Raw genomic sequence first — 21,015 nt, 5'->3', positions numbered from 1 at the left:
ATGCGGTCACCGTTATATCAACAGACGACAAAAAGATAATATCGCGTCCATCTTTCTTATCTCGCAAGGTTTTCCTTTAAAATTGCACATCCAGGACATCAGCAGAGACACGACACACAGCAAAGCGTTCTGCCAATATTACAAAACGCTGAACTCAACTACGTCTAATGATAATAACTGTTCAATAGGTCATCAAATTTAACTGACATGAGTTTTCAGGTATATCTGGGCAAAACCCCCATGATGATGTCCTTGTCCAGTTTTCAAAGAATCTTGTTTTTTTTTTGTTGTTGTTTTGTTGTGGTCCTGTTCGAGTCGATTGTCGTAATGATGTGAAACTAATGAGACATTCCAATTGGGGAATCGTAATTGCTGTGTGTGGTTGAACGACGAGAACATAGATGTCGTTAGTGTGCACGGATTGCGGCTATCTTTGATATGATAGTCGATAGTCGAATCGAAACGACATCACACACAAACATACACAACACAGAGTTTTCTGGGTCATTTGAAGAAAGTCTACTTTGCGGAACAACAGACACGGGATTTAATGAAACGAGTCAAATCCTTAATATCTGCAATAAGTTCAATTCACATAGGTTATATAGTCTTTTTCTCTGTATTATAGCATCTCTTAGTAGGGTAGAAAGATAGTGAATTCTGTGAAAAAGGGGGGATGAGTAAAAAATCCTAGTATTTAGGTCGGTTTTTTTTTATCTATTTGATGGTTGGATAAAGTCTTTTGTGAAATACTTGGAATATTATCGTTTTGGGTACAAAGTTCAGGTTTTTGGTATTTATTGTATATACACAAAATTTTTGGTAAGAATCATTAAAACATGCTTAAGGCAAATATAACTACATTCTCGGAAAATTTTGATTATTTTTGATGATCCTTTCTTGAATACTTTGCTTTTGTTTTGTTGAAAATATAAGGTGTATTATGTAAGACCCATTAAAACCCAGATAAAGGTTATCATGTGAGTTCTGACTTTCAAAGGTTAAACAAAAAATCGTTTTTTCTAAGAAGAGAAAATAAGTTCCTTTTTGAATTTTAAAAACAGTAAAAATTGAACTCACAGTTTTTGTTATTATTTTTAAAATCAATATTTTGTTTGCCAGTTTTCAAAAGTATAAGTTAATGAAAAAATGTTTCTGTATGGGATGCACTATTATATTTGGGCACATTTTATACATCAAATAGGTAATAAATGACAAAAAAAAATATTCGGAAGGAAAAATTTTCATTTTTTTGGTACAGTAAAAGCCACTTGAGTGCTTACCCACTTACTGCACGTATAACTTATGCACGTATAACCCTGTGCTATAACTTTTCTTTAATTAAGTTATTTATTTTATTTTTTGAGTCAAGTTGTTTCATTAAATAGTTTTTGAGAAATTAAGTTTTAAAGATGAAATGTAGAAAAAAAAATGTTTTCGTTTTTTAATTGATTTTGTATAAAATTTTGCAATATTATGGACATATTTATACCATTTTTTAATGACCTCGTAGTTTTTAGTCAAATACTTCATTCTAAAAATATTAAAGTTCCTAAGATTAAAAAAATAAACTGAAACATAGGTAGGTAGGGGCACGTGCCCCCATGCCCCTCTCCCCCTGGATCCGCCGGTGATAAGGACCTTAACTTTTATTGTTCACTAAACTTAGAATGTTGTCCGAGTAATTAGTACATTTATCTCAATTTAAAATTCAATTGATCGCATTTGTTTTTGGCATGCGGGTTCTATTTAAAAAAAAGCTAAAAATGTGTTTTCTTTTTTACCTAAAAGAAGTTACAATTGTGTTTTCTGTTTAAGGTATATTTATAAAATTTATAAAAGGTATAAAATTGGACCAAGAACACTACCTTCTGGTACCCTAGCCATTATTTCTCTAAAGTCTAAATAATCATTTCTGTTCCTAACGTATAAAATTCTGTTCTTTAAATAATCTTTATGATTAAGGTGTAGAGTCCTTCATGTATGACTTGTCTTAATTTGAATTTGAAGCCTTCAGTCCACACTTTGTCAAAAGCTTGAAACACATCTAAAAAGACCGCTGAAAGAAATGTTTTTTCCTTCAAGAGCTTTCTCAATGACATCGGTGATTCTATGCACTTGATGAACTGTCGAATTTTTGCTATTAAAACTGAACTGGTGTTCAGGTATAAGACCTTTTTCTTTTATTATTGAATGAAAACGCTGAAAAAAGATTCTCATAAAAAACCTTCGACACTACACGAAGAAATGAAATGGGTCCCTATGATTTCTTTTCGTGTGATGGTTTTCCAGGTTTCAAGACCATTATTATTTTTGCGACCTTCCATATTGATTTGGAATATATTCATTATATTAAGGAAGTTTATATTAAACCTTTTCGTGGGAGCATTTTAAGGACACAGTACGTATAATTAGGTTGTATCCTGTATTTTTTGTTTACTTTAGCGTTTAGCTTCTTAATTTCTTTGTTTTATTCGAAGAGGGTAACATTACTCTTGATGACACTTTCACTTGACGTTATATGTACCTATTCATTAGGGTGGAGTGATTTTATTTTTGTTTTTTTATTTTCGAATTGGCATAGTAATAAAAAGTTGCGCTTTTTATAAACGAACAAAACTGTTTACTTAAATTTTTCAAATAATTTCATTTTGAGGTGCCCCAAGCCCTCTGAATGCTTAAAAGGGGGACCTTTTAACCTTTAAATTAAATGGGGAAAAATAAAGTTCAATATAAATTTTCATTTAAATTCATATTTAACTGAGTTTGAATCATCTAAAAAAAATCATGTGTACAATTCACACGCGGTAGAAGTGAAACCTTAAAAAATCATTTTGCTTGCAACAAAATCGAAAAAATCTATCTTTTTTTATTCCATCACCCTTAAATCCATTTTTTTTATGTAAAAACCTATAACAAGCTTTATATCATCTGAAAGCTTATTGTTTCAACTCAAAATATTTATACCAACCTAGTCTATACAACATCTACAAAAAAAGCTAGAATTTTTTAATAAGTTTTCATCAAAAAAGCAAAAAAATCAATCTTTTTGCTCTTCTAACATTATTAAATACATTTTTTTAAGTGACAACGTGTAATAAATTTAATATCATCTGAAAGCTTATTATTTCACCCCACTTTTGATTTCACATTCACTTTTAATTGAGATTTCAATCAAAAATCTTAACAAAAGTGCGTTTAGTTGAAAATCTAGAATTCTTAAATTTCGATGTTCATTACTTTTCGTCAGACTTTTTTCTAAAAAAAAATATATTAAAAAGTCAAGTAACTTATTTTTTTGATACTTCAAACTCAGTGAAACATGAATTAAAAAAAAAAAAAAATATGTTGAAATGCTTAAAAAGTTCCCTTTTTAAGTATTCAGAGGGCTTAGGTCACCTCAGTTTTGTTCGTTTATAAATAGCGCAACTTTTTATTACTATGCCAATTCGAAAATAAAAACCATATTCATATATAAACTCTCATTCCATTGTACGGTTTAAATGATTCCTCTTAAAGAAGCTAACTGAGTTCTTAAAAAAAAACGCTTTTATACCTACCTGAAATTTTTGAAAGTACATATTTCAGCATTTTGTCAGAATCTTGCAAGTTTTTTGGTATTAGTCTCATATTAGCTCTATTTTTAGCTTGATTTCAGCTTTTCTGATATTTTTCCAAACATTTTGAGATTATAATTCGTATGTCTATACAACTATTTTATTAAAATTAAAAATTGTAAAAATTGAGTGGTAATTTTGAAACTTAAGTACCTATTATTTTTTTTGCTTTGAATATTTCCGTTTAAACTTTAGGCCTCTTTTTGTTTTTTTTTTTTTTTGTTTATTTCCCCGTATAATATTAAAAAAATATTTAAAAAATATTCTTAAAATTCTAGAAATGTGTTATTTTTTTATTTTTATTAATAACATTTCATTTAAATCCATTCGTGCAAATCTAAATATACTTTATATAGTTCTACAACTACAGGAACATTTATAATGCAGTTGTAGGTACAAATCTCCACCTATGTATGTACAATGTATAATATATTTATGTACCCTTTAGTTCATTTTCAATATAATATGCCCAATTTAAAACCATCTCACAAACGTTTTGATTTATTTGATATCCCTTATTTGCATCAATATTGTAGTCGGTGACAGAAATTGGCAAAATGTAGGTATAGATATTGATTCCACCATTTTCCTTTTTTATCAAAAAAAAAAAATGTCTGTATCCTTATACATTAAATATGCTTATTCAACTGAATACTTACACAAAAAAAATAAATAACAGTGGAGAAAAAAACCTCAATATTTTGTCAAAGAATTGTCTTTATAAGACACATAATTGACAGAACCTTTAGACAACAAGGAGACACGGTTGGGGTTTATTGTTCAACAATGCTGTTCACAGTTACAGACATTTTTTTCGTTACTTTACTCAAGCCACCATTTTCAGCAGACATATTTTATTATATTGGAAGTAAGTAGATAACATATGTATGTGTGTGTTTATACAATATATGTACCTACTCCTGTTCAATCTATACAACAACAAAAAAAACTGAAAACTTGTATATATACGACAAGCATCAAGTGCGCCCTCTAGAGAAATGAATAATGGATTCGATGAAAATAATAATAAAAAAAAAAAAAAAACGAAAGGAAAGGAAAGGAAATTGTTGGAATTTCCTTGACGAGGTTATGACGCCTTAATCGATGGATTTATGTATAGGAAAACGCTAAAAAGGTATACCTACGATGAGTAGCAAACCAATATTTTCTTTCCTTTTTTATATTTATATTTTCTTAAGATATAGACATTAAGTTTTAAGTAAACACTCAATGGATACTTAATGTTTGCGGTGCTTGTTGAATTTATTGCAATGTCATGTTGTCGATAAAGTCTTTTTACAATATTTTTTTGGTTTTTTTTTATGGAATGGGAATTTATTAAGGATTTTTTTTGATGAATTTGAGTTTAAGGATATGAGACTTGTTGGGAAAATGTGTAAACAGCTAATAAAAACAAGGATACTTTTATTTTTATTCTTGTCGCTCTTAATTTTTATGAAAGGTTTTTTTTTTTTCTGCAGGATTTGAAAATATGTAAGAGAATTTCAATATTTTTGTTGAAAATTAAATATATAATAATATGAATATGAATAATTTTTTTAAATTTTAAAATTCTATTCTAGTTTTACTAATAAAATTTATTTTTATTTTTCAGGCGACAGAATTCGATGGTAGTGGATTACCGCCACCACTTATACCTCCGGCTCCTGGTAAGTTTTGATTGATTTTAAGTTAACAAATTAGTACAAAACAACCTTTTGAAATATCCAATAATGGTAAACACTGGTCTTTTATCTGATACATTTCAAAAATAGATCAATTTGCACCAACCGTTAAAATGTAAAAAAAAAGTTACTCATACACCACAGTGACCGTCTTATTTAAATCGCTAGAACTAATAAAAAAATACAAATATTTTTGTGGAATGTTTTATTTACTAACGTTCTTATGACAAATAAAGTGCAGTCATATTGTCACTGTGCAATGAAAACTCCCAATTCAAATCTATTCAATCCTGGTCAGTTTTTCTACTATTTCATTTTCTAATTTGACGCTTAGAAAAATTTTTTATTCTCATCTAAAATAGTTTTTTTTTTTTTTGAAATTTTAATATTGCATTACAAATTTTCTAATGCAATATCTTAAATATACAAAAATGGACTTAAGGAGTTTTTAATGGACGGTACTATTTTAAGGAAGAAATTTTGAAATACTCAGGACTTGACGAAGTATTCCACTGTTGTATTTAGAAATAGAACAGAAAAAGATTTTTTTTTTGAAAATCGTTTCTTACAAAACTATTCTTTTTTTTAATTATGAACATGTTGGTCGTTTAACAGAAATGTATGAATATAATAGCAGCTCTATGGCAAGTATCATTGATAAATATTTCAAAAATATTTTTTATATGTTCCACAGGTTTTGTACCAAAAAAATAAAAATTCGTGCTTTTAATAAAAACCAACATTACTATAGTGGAAATGTTTAAAAATTAATTTTCGTAATACCGTCCGTCGGTTGATCTGTGCAATTGTGCATGTATCTTAAAAACGACCTAGAGCCTACGGACGGGTAAAAGAATTTGCTTGAAATTTGAAACTGATAATTTTTTTGTAATTTCCAAGGTTCCTTTTATTTAATATCTTGATTGTTACACTCATGAAACTTGGCAAAAAGTTTGCTTTTGGGATAAGAATCAAGGATTAAAAAAGTCTATAAAAAAAAGTTGGGTTGAAGGGTGTGAAAGGGTGTTTTTTTTTTTGGTGGGTTGAGTTGTGTGTGAGAAAGGTATCATAACAGCTGACTTATATTTTATTAATTTTTAAAACTTGGTGAAAAAGTTTTGTTTTGAATAAGAATTAAGAATCTATAAAGGGTACAAAATTATCTTGAGTAAAAGGGTGTTTTTTTTTTTTTTTTAAGATATGATGAAATTCGGAATTAGTAACACAAAAACTGGGAAAAAATTGTTACAATGCATGAAAATTATTACAAATTTTTGATTTATAACAGAAACCAAAAATCTAAGTAGTCTATAAAAATATTTTAGGCTAAAGGGTGTTTTTTTTTTTGGAAATAGGAAAAATCCGCGATAAGTCCGATAAAATCAATGGTATCAAAGTTACCCTTACAAAATTTATTAAAAATGTTGTCTTTTCCATGGGAAATACGAATAAAGTAAAAGTATAAATTTTTTTCATCTGAAAGGGTGTTTTTTTTTAGGTGTAGAGAAAATATGGATATATTTGAAAAAGAGTGTAATACTAGAGTAATATTAGTGGTACCCCATTGAAATTCAGCAATTATGTTACTCTTAAGATTAGAAACATGAATCTGAAGTGTCTATAAAAATATCATGGTTAAAAGGGTGTTTTTTTTTGGTGAAAACTGAAATGATGGGTCAACCTAATGAAATTTGTTTAAAACATTGACTTTGGGATAGAAAGCAGAGTTTTTATAAAAAAAAATATAGGTACCTAGGTGAACAGGTGTTTTTTTTTTCCAAGAGACAGTAAAATTGGTCCCAAAAAGCCAATGGTTCGTGTAAAACGTCTAAGAACTTAGGTATAAACATTTAATTTGTCATCAAAATCACAAATATAATGAAAGTTAATAAATTCAACAAGACACTTTGTAACTCTTTGGGTAGCTACAAAGCTTTTATCTTTTAAGGTTTTCACTGTTATTAGTATCAAAAATTACTTTCAAAGATACTGCGATACTGATACAATTTGTTTCTCCAAAAACTAATTTGTTCACCTTATCCAAATTTCACTTCTAACATTTTCTTTAAACTCCATAAAAAAACATAAATGGTGTACCTACCAATTAAATATAGGTATAAGCTTCTTATACAGATCTACAAAACCAACTTGTCAAAACAAACAAACCCACATTAACATCCGATTATTTCTACTTATTATCAACCTACTGCAAAAATTACATTATTATCATTAATCATAAAGTGTGTTGAATTCCAAGAAGTCTTCTTAACTTAGAGAAGAGAGCCCTTCTCTTCTCTTATTCTTTATCATCATCATGTTTTTAATTAAGTGGAATGTATGTTTATCTCAAAATTTAACATACTTTACATTAAATATGCTATGTCCTTAGGGTAATCACATGAAGTTTTCCCACCTATTTATACCTATCTACAATTCTCTCTATATTAGCTTCAAGCAAAAAGCTTCACATAAGGACCAAATTTAAACGCACAAGAAAAAGTGATGATACTGATACCTTATTAACAACAACAAAAAAAAACAAGTCTAAACAAATATAACTAATTCTAAAAAAGGCAAAATTTTCTCTTCTCTCTCTTTCTCTAGAATATTGCAAACACTTGAAGCGAAATAAATTAAAAGCTTACCTTCCGCAAAAGCAGAAAATACAAACACACACCAGGAGTCTCAAAAACTCTCAAACCGCACCACTATGGGGTCTCCCAAAGGAGAATATGGTTGTTTTTTTGTTTTTCTCTCTCTCTTACTGTTTCGTCTTCTAAAAAAATAAAATAAACCAAAAATAACAAGCTTTTTTAAGAATATTTAGTTTAAAGAAAGAAAAAAACAAAAACACGAAAAACAGAGCCAAGCCCCCAGATCCCCCGTCTAATTGTGGTTGCACTGGCTTATTCCAACATTCAACTTGGGAATTCTTCTAAATGGCGTGAAAGTAGATAAAGACCGTAGATCCTGATTACAAGATATGCCTTAGATTTGCATATATACGAATAAACTCGTGTGTATATGGAATAATTCTGACTCTTTTGTGTAAATGAAACCTCATGATACCTACTTTCTCTCTTAGCCAAAAACACACATGACTGTATCACCAGCAGAAGCAGCAGCATACCATAGCAGCATACTATACCTACTTATCCTTTTTTTAAAGTTTTTTTTTTTTTCCTCCATATATTCCTTCCATACATCCGTTATGATGCATTTTGTTTTGTATCCCTTCCATAAGTAGGTAAGTGTACGAGTGAGAGTGAAGGATATTCGAGTGTGTTGTTTGCATCCTTTCCAACGGCAACTCTATACCCGGCCAACATCATCCACTTAGGGATACAACTCTGCTGGCTTTCTGATGTAGTTTCATTTTTTTTTTTACAGTTCATTTTATGTCAGTTAAGCTGAAAACTTTTTCAATCAATATTCCTATAAATATTGTGGCCCAAAAATATATTCAACAACCAAGTACCGTTCAGCAAAGCCATCCCAGACAGGACAGACCCCCAACAACCAAGAAGAGTCCTTTTTTCGTTCAGTCGGTTTCGGTTCCTACTCTGCCAAAAAAAGCCAAGTGTTGAGGTTGTATTGTGTAACCCCCTTTATGCCCAATTGCAACCATATAGGACACAAATATGGAAAAAAGGATACACTACAAGGATATAAGGGTGGAAAAATTAATAAAACTTTTACCGATTTTTAACAAAACCCACACAAAAAAAAACAGTCCTGCAGAAGAAGAGAAACCTTTGCTAAGCTATTCAAAATTGTGAATAGTGCAGCATTGGTAACATTGATGTCCTTTCTGTGTGCCTGGGTTTTGTGTGTAGAGAGGAAAAATGTGGTGGCGGCAATATCCTCATTTTACCAATTTATGGGGAAAATGTCATAGACAAAGTTTAATGGTGGAAAAATGGTGGGAAAAATGGAAAAGTTATCAAAACAATGCTGTATACCTACCAACCAGCAGCAGGAGTAGAAGCATCAGGACTAAATGGGAGCCGTGATTGAGTATATTTATGCATAATGCTGCTTCTCTTTCTGCCTCTAAAGTATCTGTGTCGTTTTTTTTTTTCATCTTCAATTTCAATCTGTGTTGTTGTTATTATTGTTGTTGTTGAAAAAAAGGCGGCAATTTATTTTTATTTTTACTTTCATGATGAAAATGAAAAATATTTTTTAGCGAGAAAATTTATGATAGCAGTGATAGTTTTTTCCTGTTTACTTGGATTTTTTCCTCCTGCGGCAGCAACCAGCGATATGATGATGAAAAACTTTGTGAATTAAAATTTTTGGTAATCTGCCCACATGCTGTGAGGCTGCTAATTACATTTTGAGATGAAAATCAAAATATTCTCTCTTTCATCTTGTTGTATCACTGAAGTAGTTGTGCCGATGGCAGAGTAAGAATACATAAAAAAATAATAATGAGATGCAGTTGCTGATGGAACTTGGGGGCGTTTTATAGAAGTAAAGTTTGGTCATAGTAATGGCGAGACCAACAAAATTATAAATGCAACAAAGTTTTTTTTTTTTATGTCATGATAATTTTTTCAATTTTTTTTTTTGTTTTAATAATTTTTTTAAGTTGTTGCTTTAAGCTGATTTAATGGAATAAGGAAGTTTAAAAGTTTTGTTTATGGAAGGGAACTTCGATAGCACTGTGACTGATGATGATGGTGGTTGACAGAGGGATGGTTTGTTTTTAGGGATATTTTTAGTAATTTATTATCCATGGGACTTTTTTTTTAGCATTTTTGGGAGGAAATTAGGAAGTTTGATTTTGACAAAAATTAATTTAGAGAAAATTTATTTAAAGATGTTTGTAAGAAAAAGTAGTGGGTTCGTACTTAAGGATGAAAAATGTCAAGCAAATGGTTGAATAAACACTTTAATTTGCACTAGAGTAGGGTAAACGGGGGTACATTTGACAAAGGGGCACATTTGACTTTGCGTTTTTCGGTATGATCGGGCCCTTAATAGAGAATTGTTTTTTTTTTTTTAAGAAAGAAGCTTAGTTTGATTTAAAGAAATTTTGTGAAATTTCACAGTCTTTCATTAACTTTTCGCGGAGTAATACGTGGTTTTTGTATTTCTGATCTAATTTTTGACCACCCACCGGTATTTAAGCGATTTTTCAACCTAATAAAAACGTGTTTTTTTTAATAGTGAATCAATATTTTGATAGCACTATGCTTAAAGTTTAGTAAATTAAAATCAGCTTTGTAAAAAAATAGTATTAGTTATTGGAAAAAAAAGAAAAACAGTTCTTTTTCGGGGCATCTTTGACTTTTGCAATGTGAGCACAGTTTAACGTTGATTTTCTGGAAATATAAATTAAATAAATTATTTGAAAATAAATCGTCATCGATTAGTTTTGAATAAGATTTAAATGGATTGATTTTTTGAAATATTTTATGGTTTTTTGTTTTTTCTTCTTCTTATTAGAAAATAAATTTTTTGATTTATATTTTTCGTAAAGTCAAATGTGCCCCGGTCACGGGGCAACTTTTGACAAAATGACTTTTTTTAGAAAACATTATTTTTTTTTAAATGTTGAAATGTTGTAAAACAAAAAAATTTACTGTTAGTATAATCTTGAATAGTGAATAAATCAAATTAAAAACAAAACATTGTAAAACATTAACAGTTTTCGAAAATACAAACCTTTAAAAACTAAATGTCAAATATATCCCCTTTTTCCCTACCTACTTACATTTAGTTTTCAACAAAATATCTTTTTGCATATTTTGGAAGAAGGGTTAAACCAAATACAGTAGTCACTCGATAATGTGAATTACCGATAATGCGAATTTCTCTAAAATGTGAATCGCCAAAAACTTACATTGTCATCTCTATAATGTGAACTTTGAAAATTTTTAGACTCTGTAATGTGAATTTCTTTTGTAAAAGCTTGTGTGTTTTTCTTGTTCGTGCACGCAAATTTTTTATAATCCTGAGTAATAGACAACTGTTATTGGTCTAGATAAATCTTAAGATATATTGAATGCGATGACTTTTTTTTTGATGTTTTGAAATGAGTATATTCGTATAATTACTTGTATTGAAATTTTTTTTCAATAAATGCTTAAATTTAACTTCAAAAAATGTTTGTGTGTTACATTCATTGCTTATAAATATTGTTTTAATCAGTTTAATGAGAATTAGAAATAGTTCCAGTAATGTGAATCCTTCTAAAATCCGAAAACGCCTTGTTTTAATTAGTTCACATTATCGAGGGACTACTGTACAAAGCTTAAGTCCGATTTGTAAAAACGGGCCTTTAAAAATATTTATTTACTTAACTCTCTAACGTGAGGTATATTGCAGCAATCTTTTAGATTGAATATTGAAAATTTTTAGAGACAAAATCAACTCAGCTTTAGCCATATTCTGAATAAAAACTCCTAGAGGAATGTATTTGGGTGAAGGGCTCTCAATGAAATAGCTTAGTGAAATTTTGTTTTGTTTTCGGTTAATCATTATTAAAGCGAAGAAAATTAAATTCAAACGGAAAAGGAACGATATTCTAGGAATTTTTTCAAAATAAAAAATAGCTTCAATAACTAAAATCAGCTTAGTTTATGATTTTTACTTGCTTTATAGGGCAAGTATTGGTTTCGTATCGAAAAAAAAAAAAATTGAGGTTTTAATAAAAAACAACATTACGATGATGGAGAATTCCGAAAAAGTGGGTCTCGCAATTCATATGTGCGTCTGTACTTCCATTTGTACACATTTCCACAGCCTAAACGCGTGGACGGATTTTCTTCAAATTTGGTACAGATGATTTTTATAGAATTCTGAAAGTTGTTTTTTTTTTATACCTATCTCACTGAGAAAGTGTAGGTACCTCCCATACAAATTTTTCAAGTTATACCAAATTACTCGAAAACGGCTCTAACGATTTTGATACAAAATTTTGTTTATAATTTTACAAATAAGACAAACGGTACCTGCCATAGAACGGTTTTTTTTTTTTTTTTTTTGGTTTCAAAATATCTCTTACAAGACTAAACCGATTTCAACGAAAATTTTTATACAAAAGCGTTTAATTAACAGTAATATCCAAATTTTCAAAAAACACACATTTTTGGATTTTAAAAAAATATTTCAAAATCTTTTTTTGAAAATCAATTTTTTGAAAACGGGTTTTTGAAATGTTTCAAAATTTTGTTTTTAAATTAAAATAAATTATTTGTTCAAAATGGCATATAAAAAACGGCTTTAACGATTTTCAAAATTTTTTTTCTCAAAATTCACTTTCATACAAAAAGTCCGATGGCAAACTTCGTTTTGTGTTAATTATAAAAACAGATTTTATGTACTTTTATACATTCTAGGCAATGGTTTAATTAAATTTTTTTAAGAAAATTTGACACGTGACTAAATTTTTCAAATTAAATCAAATAAGGAAATGTTTGAAAAGCCAAACAAAAGCTTAAGGCTAGGCGCACACATGCTATTTTGATCGCTCGATTATTCAGTCGCAAATTAGATGACAACAATTTTAATGACTGTAGACACAATTTTCAAATTTTTAATCGCGGGAAGCATGTGTGTGCACAGGCATTGAAATCCTTGTGATCCATTTTTGCGACTGAATAATCGCGCGACTAATCGCATGTGTGCTCCTAGCCTAAACAGTGACAAAAATTGATAAAATAATAAAAGAAATGTAGTCCTTAAAATATGATAACCCTATTAAAATGCAACTACAACAAAAAAAAAACAATTTCGAACTGAAATTAATGTATTTTTAAGCACTAAAAGGCTAAAATATACCTACTCTTAACTTTTGATGTAACTTTAGCTGAGTACTCATAAATCCTATATAAATGCAACGAAACACATTTTGTATGATATTTGATAGAGTTAGAGGTTAAAAGAGTTCAATATAATTATTATCTTTGAATAACAACAATATCTTGAAGGTGCCACCAACAATTAGAGTTAATGGCTAGAGTTAAAACACTGTTTCAAGAATGCCAATCCGATTATCAGATTCCTTTATTTTTTACTTGCGATATTTATGTTGGTACTATACTTCATTACTTGCGATATAGGTACTATATATCAAGTTATGCATTCGTACAAAAAAAAAAGTTGAGATAACCAAAAAAGTGGGTCCCGGAAGTCAGTCTGTCTGTATAAGGAGCTACGACCTAAACGGATGGCCCGATTAATGTCAAATTTGGTATGTAGCGTTATTTGGCGACTCTCCAGAGGGGTTTTTGGAATTAATTTTTTTGGACCAAAAATAACGGTACTTGTCATATACATTTTAGTAAAATTGAAATATTTTGAAAACGGCTCCAACGATTTTGTTTAAAAAATTCAATTGTTAGTTCTAAGCTAAGGTCTATCTTCTAATGAAATTTTTTTTTTTTGCAAAATCATTATTAACGGTACCTTCCATAGAACCATTTTTTTCAAATACGATTATCTCCGAAATTGCTCATTCGACTTCAACGAAACTTTTTGTAACTAAGCATTTATACAATTTAAATATAAACCAAAAAACAAATTTCCAAAAAAATAATTTTTGGATTTTTAAAAAAATTTTGAAATTTTTTTTTTTGAAAAATCAAATTTTCGAAAACCGGACATTGAATGTTTTTGAAATTTTGTTTTTTAAAGTTGATTAGTGATTTCTACAAAACTTTTTTTCCAAAAAAATATTTATAAAAAATTAGTTTTTTAAAAAACGGCTCTAACGATTTTGAAAATTTTTTTTCTAAAAATGCACCTCAATATATCAATCCAAACTGCATACTTGTTTGGAGGGCAATTTGATTTAAATTTTATTTTATATTTTTTTAAAACGAATTTTATTTTTTTTTTCCAAATTTCAATATATAAAAAGTCTTAAAAATGTAAGCAACTTTAACTCTAAGAGCAAGTTCGTGCGACCCAGTCGTGCATTTTATTTTTGGATGTGGTGCTTAGTCTAGTATAATTTTTCATTTTATTCGAAAAACTTTTTCCGTCACACTTGAGTATTAAACCTATACCAATGTATCAATTGATTCAAGCAAAATCAATGCTTTTGTTTTGCTTAATATTTCCTGTTTTCTGGAAAAGAATTATTAAAACCAAACATATAAGTGTCATTTGTTTTTCCCTTTAAATATTATAAATACTCTTTCACGAATACTATCATTCTCAACAATGAATTTTTCCTCAAAATAAAAAGAAAATGGCAAAAAACAAAAAACCAATTTTAATAAATTCTTTTCTTATAAAATTCAAGCATTCAATAAAATTCTCTTTATTTTTTCTTTTGTTTATTCCAGCTTTCCGCGGACCAAAGGGTGAAAAGGGTGAACGTGGCATCAAAGGACCACCAGGTGATAGCATACGTGGTCCACCTGGACCACCAGGTCCACCTGGTCCAAAAGGTGATGCTGGCCCCTACGCACCCTATGTGGATTTTCCAACGTCAACGGATGGTGTAAGTAAAATATTGTACATATTTATATTCACTCTTTTGTTTAAATACTTTTTTTTTTGTATGAGTATAATGTAAAAAAAATAATTATTCAAAAATACATATATTTTTTTTTTTTTTTGTTTTTTTTTCGAAAAACAATGTTAACCTTTTATGATTATTTATAAGAATGCCAGAGTCTTTTAATATGAAAAAGGCAAAAGGCCAGTTGTTTGGTAAATAATATAATAAACTTCCTAAAGGTATTTATTTTACCTTTGAATATATATGGATTTTTTCTTTAAATTTAACTTCAATTATGTGAAATTTTAATATGGTTTCTGAGTCAGTAGGTTTTTACAAAGTCAAACAATGGAATTGAATTTAATTAAGTTTTTTTTTTTTTTTTTGATGAATCATAAAAATTCATATAAACCACAGGTAGCTCTTAAAAATTGAATAATTATAAATGAGATTTAAACAAAGATTTAATATTACTTACTCTGTATAGGTACCAATTTTTGAAAAAAAATTCTCACTTAAAAATAATTCCTACGATTTCAACAAAAATAAAATTCACAACTGGGTCTCACGTACTTGCTCTTGTAGTTCACAGTATCTTTATCTTAAATATCTATTGGAAATTTAAGATTTTGTTTAGTGTCGAGAAAAAAAATCAAAAAAAAAAAAATCGAAAGTTTAAAAATTAAATTTAAATTTTTTTTTTTTTTTCAAAAATGTTTTTAAAAATATTTTTTTTTTTTTATATTTTGTACTTCAAAATGATGTCTGTAAATTTTTAATAAAATTGACTTATGCTGTGATGAAATTTATGAACTTAAAAAATATGTCAATTTTTGAAAAACGGCAACCCCATATTTCCGTTCTTCGCATTTTTTGAGAAAAAACTAAAAACGCAGTTTTGTTAGAATCAATAAGTCTATTACGTATACCGAATTTGAACAAAATCGTTAGAGTCGTTTTCGAGAAAGTTGCAATACCTCGAAAACGTTATATGGGAGATATGCGTTAAAAAGGCGATATTAAAAAAATAAAAAAAAAACTGGTCTAAGGAATAGCGTAAAAAGCATCTGTACCAAGTTTCAAGCAAATCCATCCATCCGTTTAGGACCTAGCTCGATGTACAGATGGACGCACACACGCACAGACCGACGGACGTCATGACGAAAACCACTCTTTTTAATAATCTCCATCATCGTAATGTTGGTTTTGATTAAAACCTCGATTTTTTTTTCTACACGAAACCAATACTTGCCCTATAGAGCAAGTAAAAATGAGATGAAGATAGGTTTCATTTTGATTAATTTTCGAAAGGTTAAAATAAAATCATTGAACAAAACTGTTTAATGTAAGTTATATTTTACACCATTCCGAAAACCACTTAATTTTGATTGAAAATCAATGAAATTTTCAGCGAGTTCCTATAACATATGAACCCATCAGCTTAAACCTACTTTATTTATTGACATATCTTGATTCTATAATTTGAATCCTTTTGCGTTAATCTAATTAATGCAAATGGCAGTCGTAAACATTCTTATTTATAGATATATCCTTCATAGAATTTAGTTCTAACATTTATGCTGAAAGCACAATATGTTAATAAATTCAAATTACATTTGCATTTTAGTTAATGTCCCAAACTATTATAATCCTTGTTGACGACCGCCCTTCCTAAACCTACTTATAATATACCGCATTCTATTTACCACTATTATATACATGAATTTACAATCAGCATCATAATATTATATTTGACTATTTTATATATGAAATTCCCGCCCAATATTATATTTGGCGGCAGTGAATATCTCCTACTTTTATTTATATTCGTAAATGAACCTACGAGTATACCTCCCAAAAAGTACACATCTCAGTGAATTTCCCTCTTGGCTGTATAATTTATTCAAATTGAAATTATCCTAATTACCCAAAATAATTTAAATGTTAAATTATTTCCAGAAGCTCATTAATTTATTCTCTCTCTCGTTCTCATTTTCGTTTTCGTTCGTTTTATTTTGTGACCCCGTTTTTTTTGGGTTTCTGCGATGGTTACAGCAAATTCAGCAGGGTTATTCAATGAAATAAGCGAAAAGTTTAACCCTTTGACATGGGTTTTTGTTTTGTTGTTGTTGGGGAATTTTTGGCAAAAATATGAAAAGAATTTTTTTAAATTTTTTTGGAAGAAAAAAATAAATCCCACCTGCTTCCTGAATCTATATGTAAATTAAAGGTCACATTCGTTAAAACAACAAAAGTTCCTACACACTCACACATCCATGTCACCTCTTTTTCTTAATACTTAAAAAGTCAGGAGTTCTTCTTGCCAAACTCACCCCCACACCCTTTTTCATATGGCTGCAGCTTTTTCCACATCAAAACCATTAGCTCTATTACCACAACCATCAGCGTCATCAAATTGAAAATGAAATTTCGCTTATTTCTGTTCAGTTGTTCCGCAAACGTTCGTACATAATATGGCTCAGGCAGGCAGTCTTCAACATATGCGCTAGCTTTTAATTGATCGTCTCAATATGAAGAGGGAGGTAGGGAATAAGAGTAAGGGTATATACGATGACGACGATAACTTGGAAAGATTGTTAGAAGCATTTGTACTCGAGAAATATATATATAACCTCCCCATCGCACAGACATCAACAAATTAATTCAAAGTACTGCAAATAACAATGGCGATATGTTAGGGGAGGTTATGAAACGATTGAAATGCTAATTGCATTTACCCATACTATATTCGCATTTATACAATATACACATGTTGTACTCTAGTACATGCTGGGTGTTCCCATATGATATGGGGTTAACCTACTTATAATGTTCAACTCTCTTGTTCAACAAAAGGTGTGTGCGCCAATTTTACGAAATTACTAGAGCATCGAACTTGGGAATGACTCTCTTCGAAATCGAAGAAATAGAAAGATGATGGGATTTCAAAATCGAAATAAAGTTCGTGAGAGTTTAAAATTAAATTATTTTTAATCGCAAGCTAACTAAAATAATAGTTTGGATTTTTGAAAATAATAAAATAATATCAAAAGGAATTTCGAATAATAAAAGTGCAGTGGAATTAGATTTTAAAATAACGAGAATAATAAATTAAAAGGGGCCTATTTCGAGCCTTACTTCATCAACACAAAAGCGATAAAAAATCAATATAGTTGATCCGATTGAACGTCAGGAAATACTTGTTATGGTATAAATATTGCAAGTATTCAAAAAAGAGATTTAAGAAGTCCAACAGGCTGCACCAATTAATGTGTAAAGAAGTAAGATGTAAAACAGGACCCAGGTCTTTCTATACATTTAATTGCTCTTTAAAGTCTAAAGAAAAAAAAAAAGAGGTTGTCTGTAAGGCCGGTTTACGGACGATGATCTTACGTGATAACGCTTTTAAAATGAGTCAATTAAAGCGTTTATTTATTTCAAACAATCATAATTTACAAGAAAAAGCTAAAAAAAATTACCTTTTTTCTTTTCTCATTATATTATTATAATTATACCATTAAAAAGCCAAATATTTCTTCTAAATAATAAAACCGTTTTTAAAGTTTTTACAATGCGCAAAAAGTATTAAAATAATTTATTAAAAACAATCATTTCTTATGAAAAAAGTGAAAAAATCACTTCCATCAACCAAAAATTCATTTTTTTTATATAACAACCTATAATAAATTTTATACCACCTGCAAGATTATTGCTTCAGCTCAAAATATATATATGGATCATGTCTATTAGACATGAACTTGATCAATTTTCATCAACAAAAAAATCAAAAAAACATATAATTTTATCTTCTCACGCTATTGAATCAATTTTTTTCAATGACAACCTATAAAAAATTTTATATCATGTGATATATTTCACCTGTCATTTCATAAAGCTATACATACATTTTTATAATGCGCAAAAATTATAAAAATAATTTATTGAAAACAATCATTTTTATCAAAAAAAGCTAAGAAAACATGAATTTTTATCTTCTCACGTCATTAATTCCATTTTTTCCCTTAATAACCTATACATCTGAAAGCTTATTGTGTAAGCTCAAAACATATATATCCATCAGGTCTATGAGACATCTACAAAAAGAGCTAGAATTTTTTGAACTCGATCAAATTTCATTAAAAAAAGCAAAAAAAAACATTTATTTTTATGTTCTCAGGCTATGGAATCAATTTTTTTGTTTGACAACCTATAAAAAATTGTATTACATGTAAAAGCTCATTATTTCACCTTTTATATGACGTATCAATGTTATTTCAAAGATGCCTTCAAGAGAAGTTAGAATTTTTTAAAGTCAACCATGTCGAATTTCCAGACTGAGATTACGGTACTTCGCACACTGGTGGCTGCTCGGGGGGAAACAGATCTCCACTGGTGTTTTGAGGTTTTTCGCAAGTTACTTGATTTAACATTGTGTAGCTTGTAGTTAGTCTAGAAAGAAAAAAAAATTCACTAAACGATTCCAAGTTTTTGCACATGTATAATCCAAAACCTACATGTCCTATAAGTTTGAGATTTTTTGAACGCTCCAAAAAAAAAGCAAGGTGTTTTTTAAAAATTCATATTTCGAAACGCAGAGTGTTGGAAAAAAATCCGTATCAGACGCCTTATTTTTGTTTCCCTCATCTTTCACCTGAAATCCTTAGAATTGTCAAAAAAATTTCCTTTACCCAAAATCATCATTTTGTCATAGTTCCAACACGTGTATAACGTTCAAACAAAACGTTATAGCTTAAAAACAAAAACAAAATAGCCTATCCCCCATCCCGAGCTTAAATTTTTCAAATGATATTTTTCAATTCCCACAGATGTTTGAATATTTTATTCAAAATTTTGGCGCTCAATATTAAATTGCTTGAGAAGATAGAGGGCGGGAACGGGAAAATTCCCGAAACTCGTGTTTTTAAGTTACAATTGTTACTTATAAAGAGGTGATCAATTCTTAAAACAAAATGATGGGCACATTAAATATCACCACCTTAAAATAAGGTGATTCCACTTAAACTCAGTTAAATTTAATGTGAACTTCATCTTATTTTAATGTGAAAATTTTAAAATTATATGCACACCTTAGCTTTACTTGCAGTTTATCATACACATTTCCAACAGTGAGATAGCACAGTTGTAAGGCACTGGCCTAGTAACCCAACAGTTGTAGGTTCGATAACCGGTGGATGCCAGTTTTTTTTTATTTGTGCATTCAAAAAATTAATGTGACTTTTCACCTTAATTTAAGATGATGTCACCTTAATTTAAGATGAAAGTCATCTTAGCAAAAAACCATGCAGAAATCCCCTTAAATTAAGGTGCGATCCGCTTAATTTTATGTGGTCTATTTTCTCCGTGTAAACGGTAAAAAATTTTGTCGTAGGTTTTAGTACAACCTTTGGAATTGGGCCTTTTTCAAAACAAAAATTATTATTTTTTAATACTACGATGTTGTAGAGAAGAAAAAAAAAATGCAAACTTAAACAAAAAAGAAATAATAAATAATCATTTTTAGCAAAAAAACAAAACCGACTTCCATGGATGGTTATGGTTTTTTAAAATAGTTCCTATGAATAAAAGTGAACACTGCTGCCACCAGCTTTCCAATACAAAAAGAATTATCAAAATTGGTTAACTCAGTCCAAAGTTATGCGGTAACAAACATAAAAAAAAAAAAAATACAGCCGAATTGAATACCTCCTCCTTTTAGGAAGTCGGTAAAAAGGTGTAAATTGTGTTTTACTACTATGGTACTTAGTGGTCTTTGTTTTAATTTGTTTTAATTTAATCCAAGAGCAAACGTCTTTAATTTAGTAAACTTTCGAGGTTATGTAGGGTTTTGAAAAAGAAAATTCTAATAACACTTATTCTGCCCGCCATCTTGGAACCACCATTTTGAAAAAATAAAAGTTGGAAGATTTTTCGTAATTCTCATACAAATATGCTTCAGTGTTCCAAATTTCATGACTTTTCGTCCAGAAACGTCCGTAGTCTATAACAATTAAAAAAAAAACGTAAAAATAGGAATTTGGCCATATTTCGACAAATTTCAAAACAAAATTCGACAATATTTAAACAATTTTTTTTCTACATAATATTTAGCTCATAAAAGAGTTGTCCAAAGCTATTTTATTAAAAAAAAAAAAGATGTTAGGGTGGTTAAATTTTTTTTTTAAATTAATATTAACTGATTTTGAATTTATTTTAACACCTTCTTAGTTTTCACTATTCACAACTTTTAGGAGAC

At 29.2% G+C, this 21,015-nt stretch overlaps 1 protein-coding gene across 6 annotated transcripts in view; it reads left to right on the top strand.

Annotated features, from left to right (window-relative positions):
• Nucleotides 1-21,015, top strand: part of LOC129911779 (collagen alpha-1(XVIII) chain) — a 402,503-nt gene that overhangs the window by 217,847 nt on the left and 163,641 nt on the right. For all 6 annotated transcript variants that reach the window (XM_055989696.1, XM_055989697.1, XM_055989695.1 and 3 more), the window contains 2 exons: nucleotides 5,233-5,287; nucleotides 14,605-14,762. In XM_055989696.1, coding sequence (XP_055845671.1) covers nucleotides 5,233-5,287; nucleotides 14,605-14,762 — 213 coding nt within the window. The remainder of the gene's footprint in view (nucleotides 1-5,232; nucleotides 5,288-14,604; nucleotides 14,763-21,015) is intronic.

This window comes from Episyrphus balteatus, chromosome 2 (assembly GCF_945859705.1).
Source record: "Episyrphus balteatus chromosome 2, idEpiBalt1.1, whole genome shotgun sequence".
Lineage (NCBI taxonomy): Eukaryota > Metazoa > Arthropoda > Insecta > Diptera > Syrphidae > Episyrphus > Episyrphus balteatus.
The sequence above is the reverse complement of the archived record's forward strand: the minus strand, read 5'-3'. Positions and strand labels throughout refer to the sequence as shown.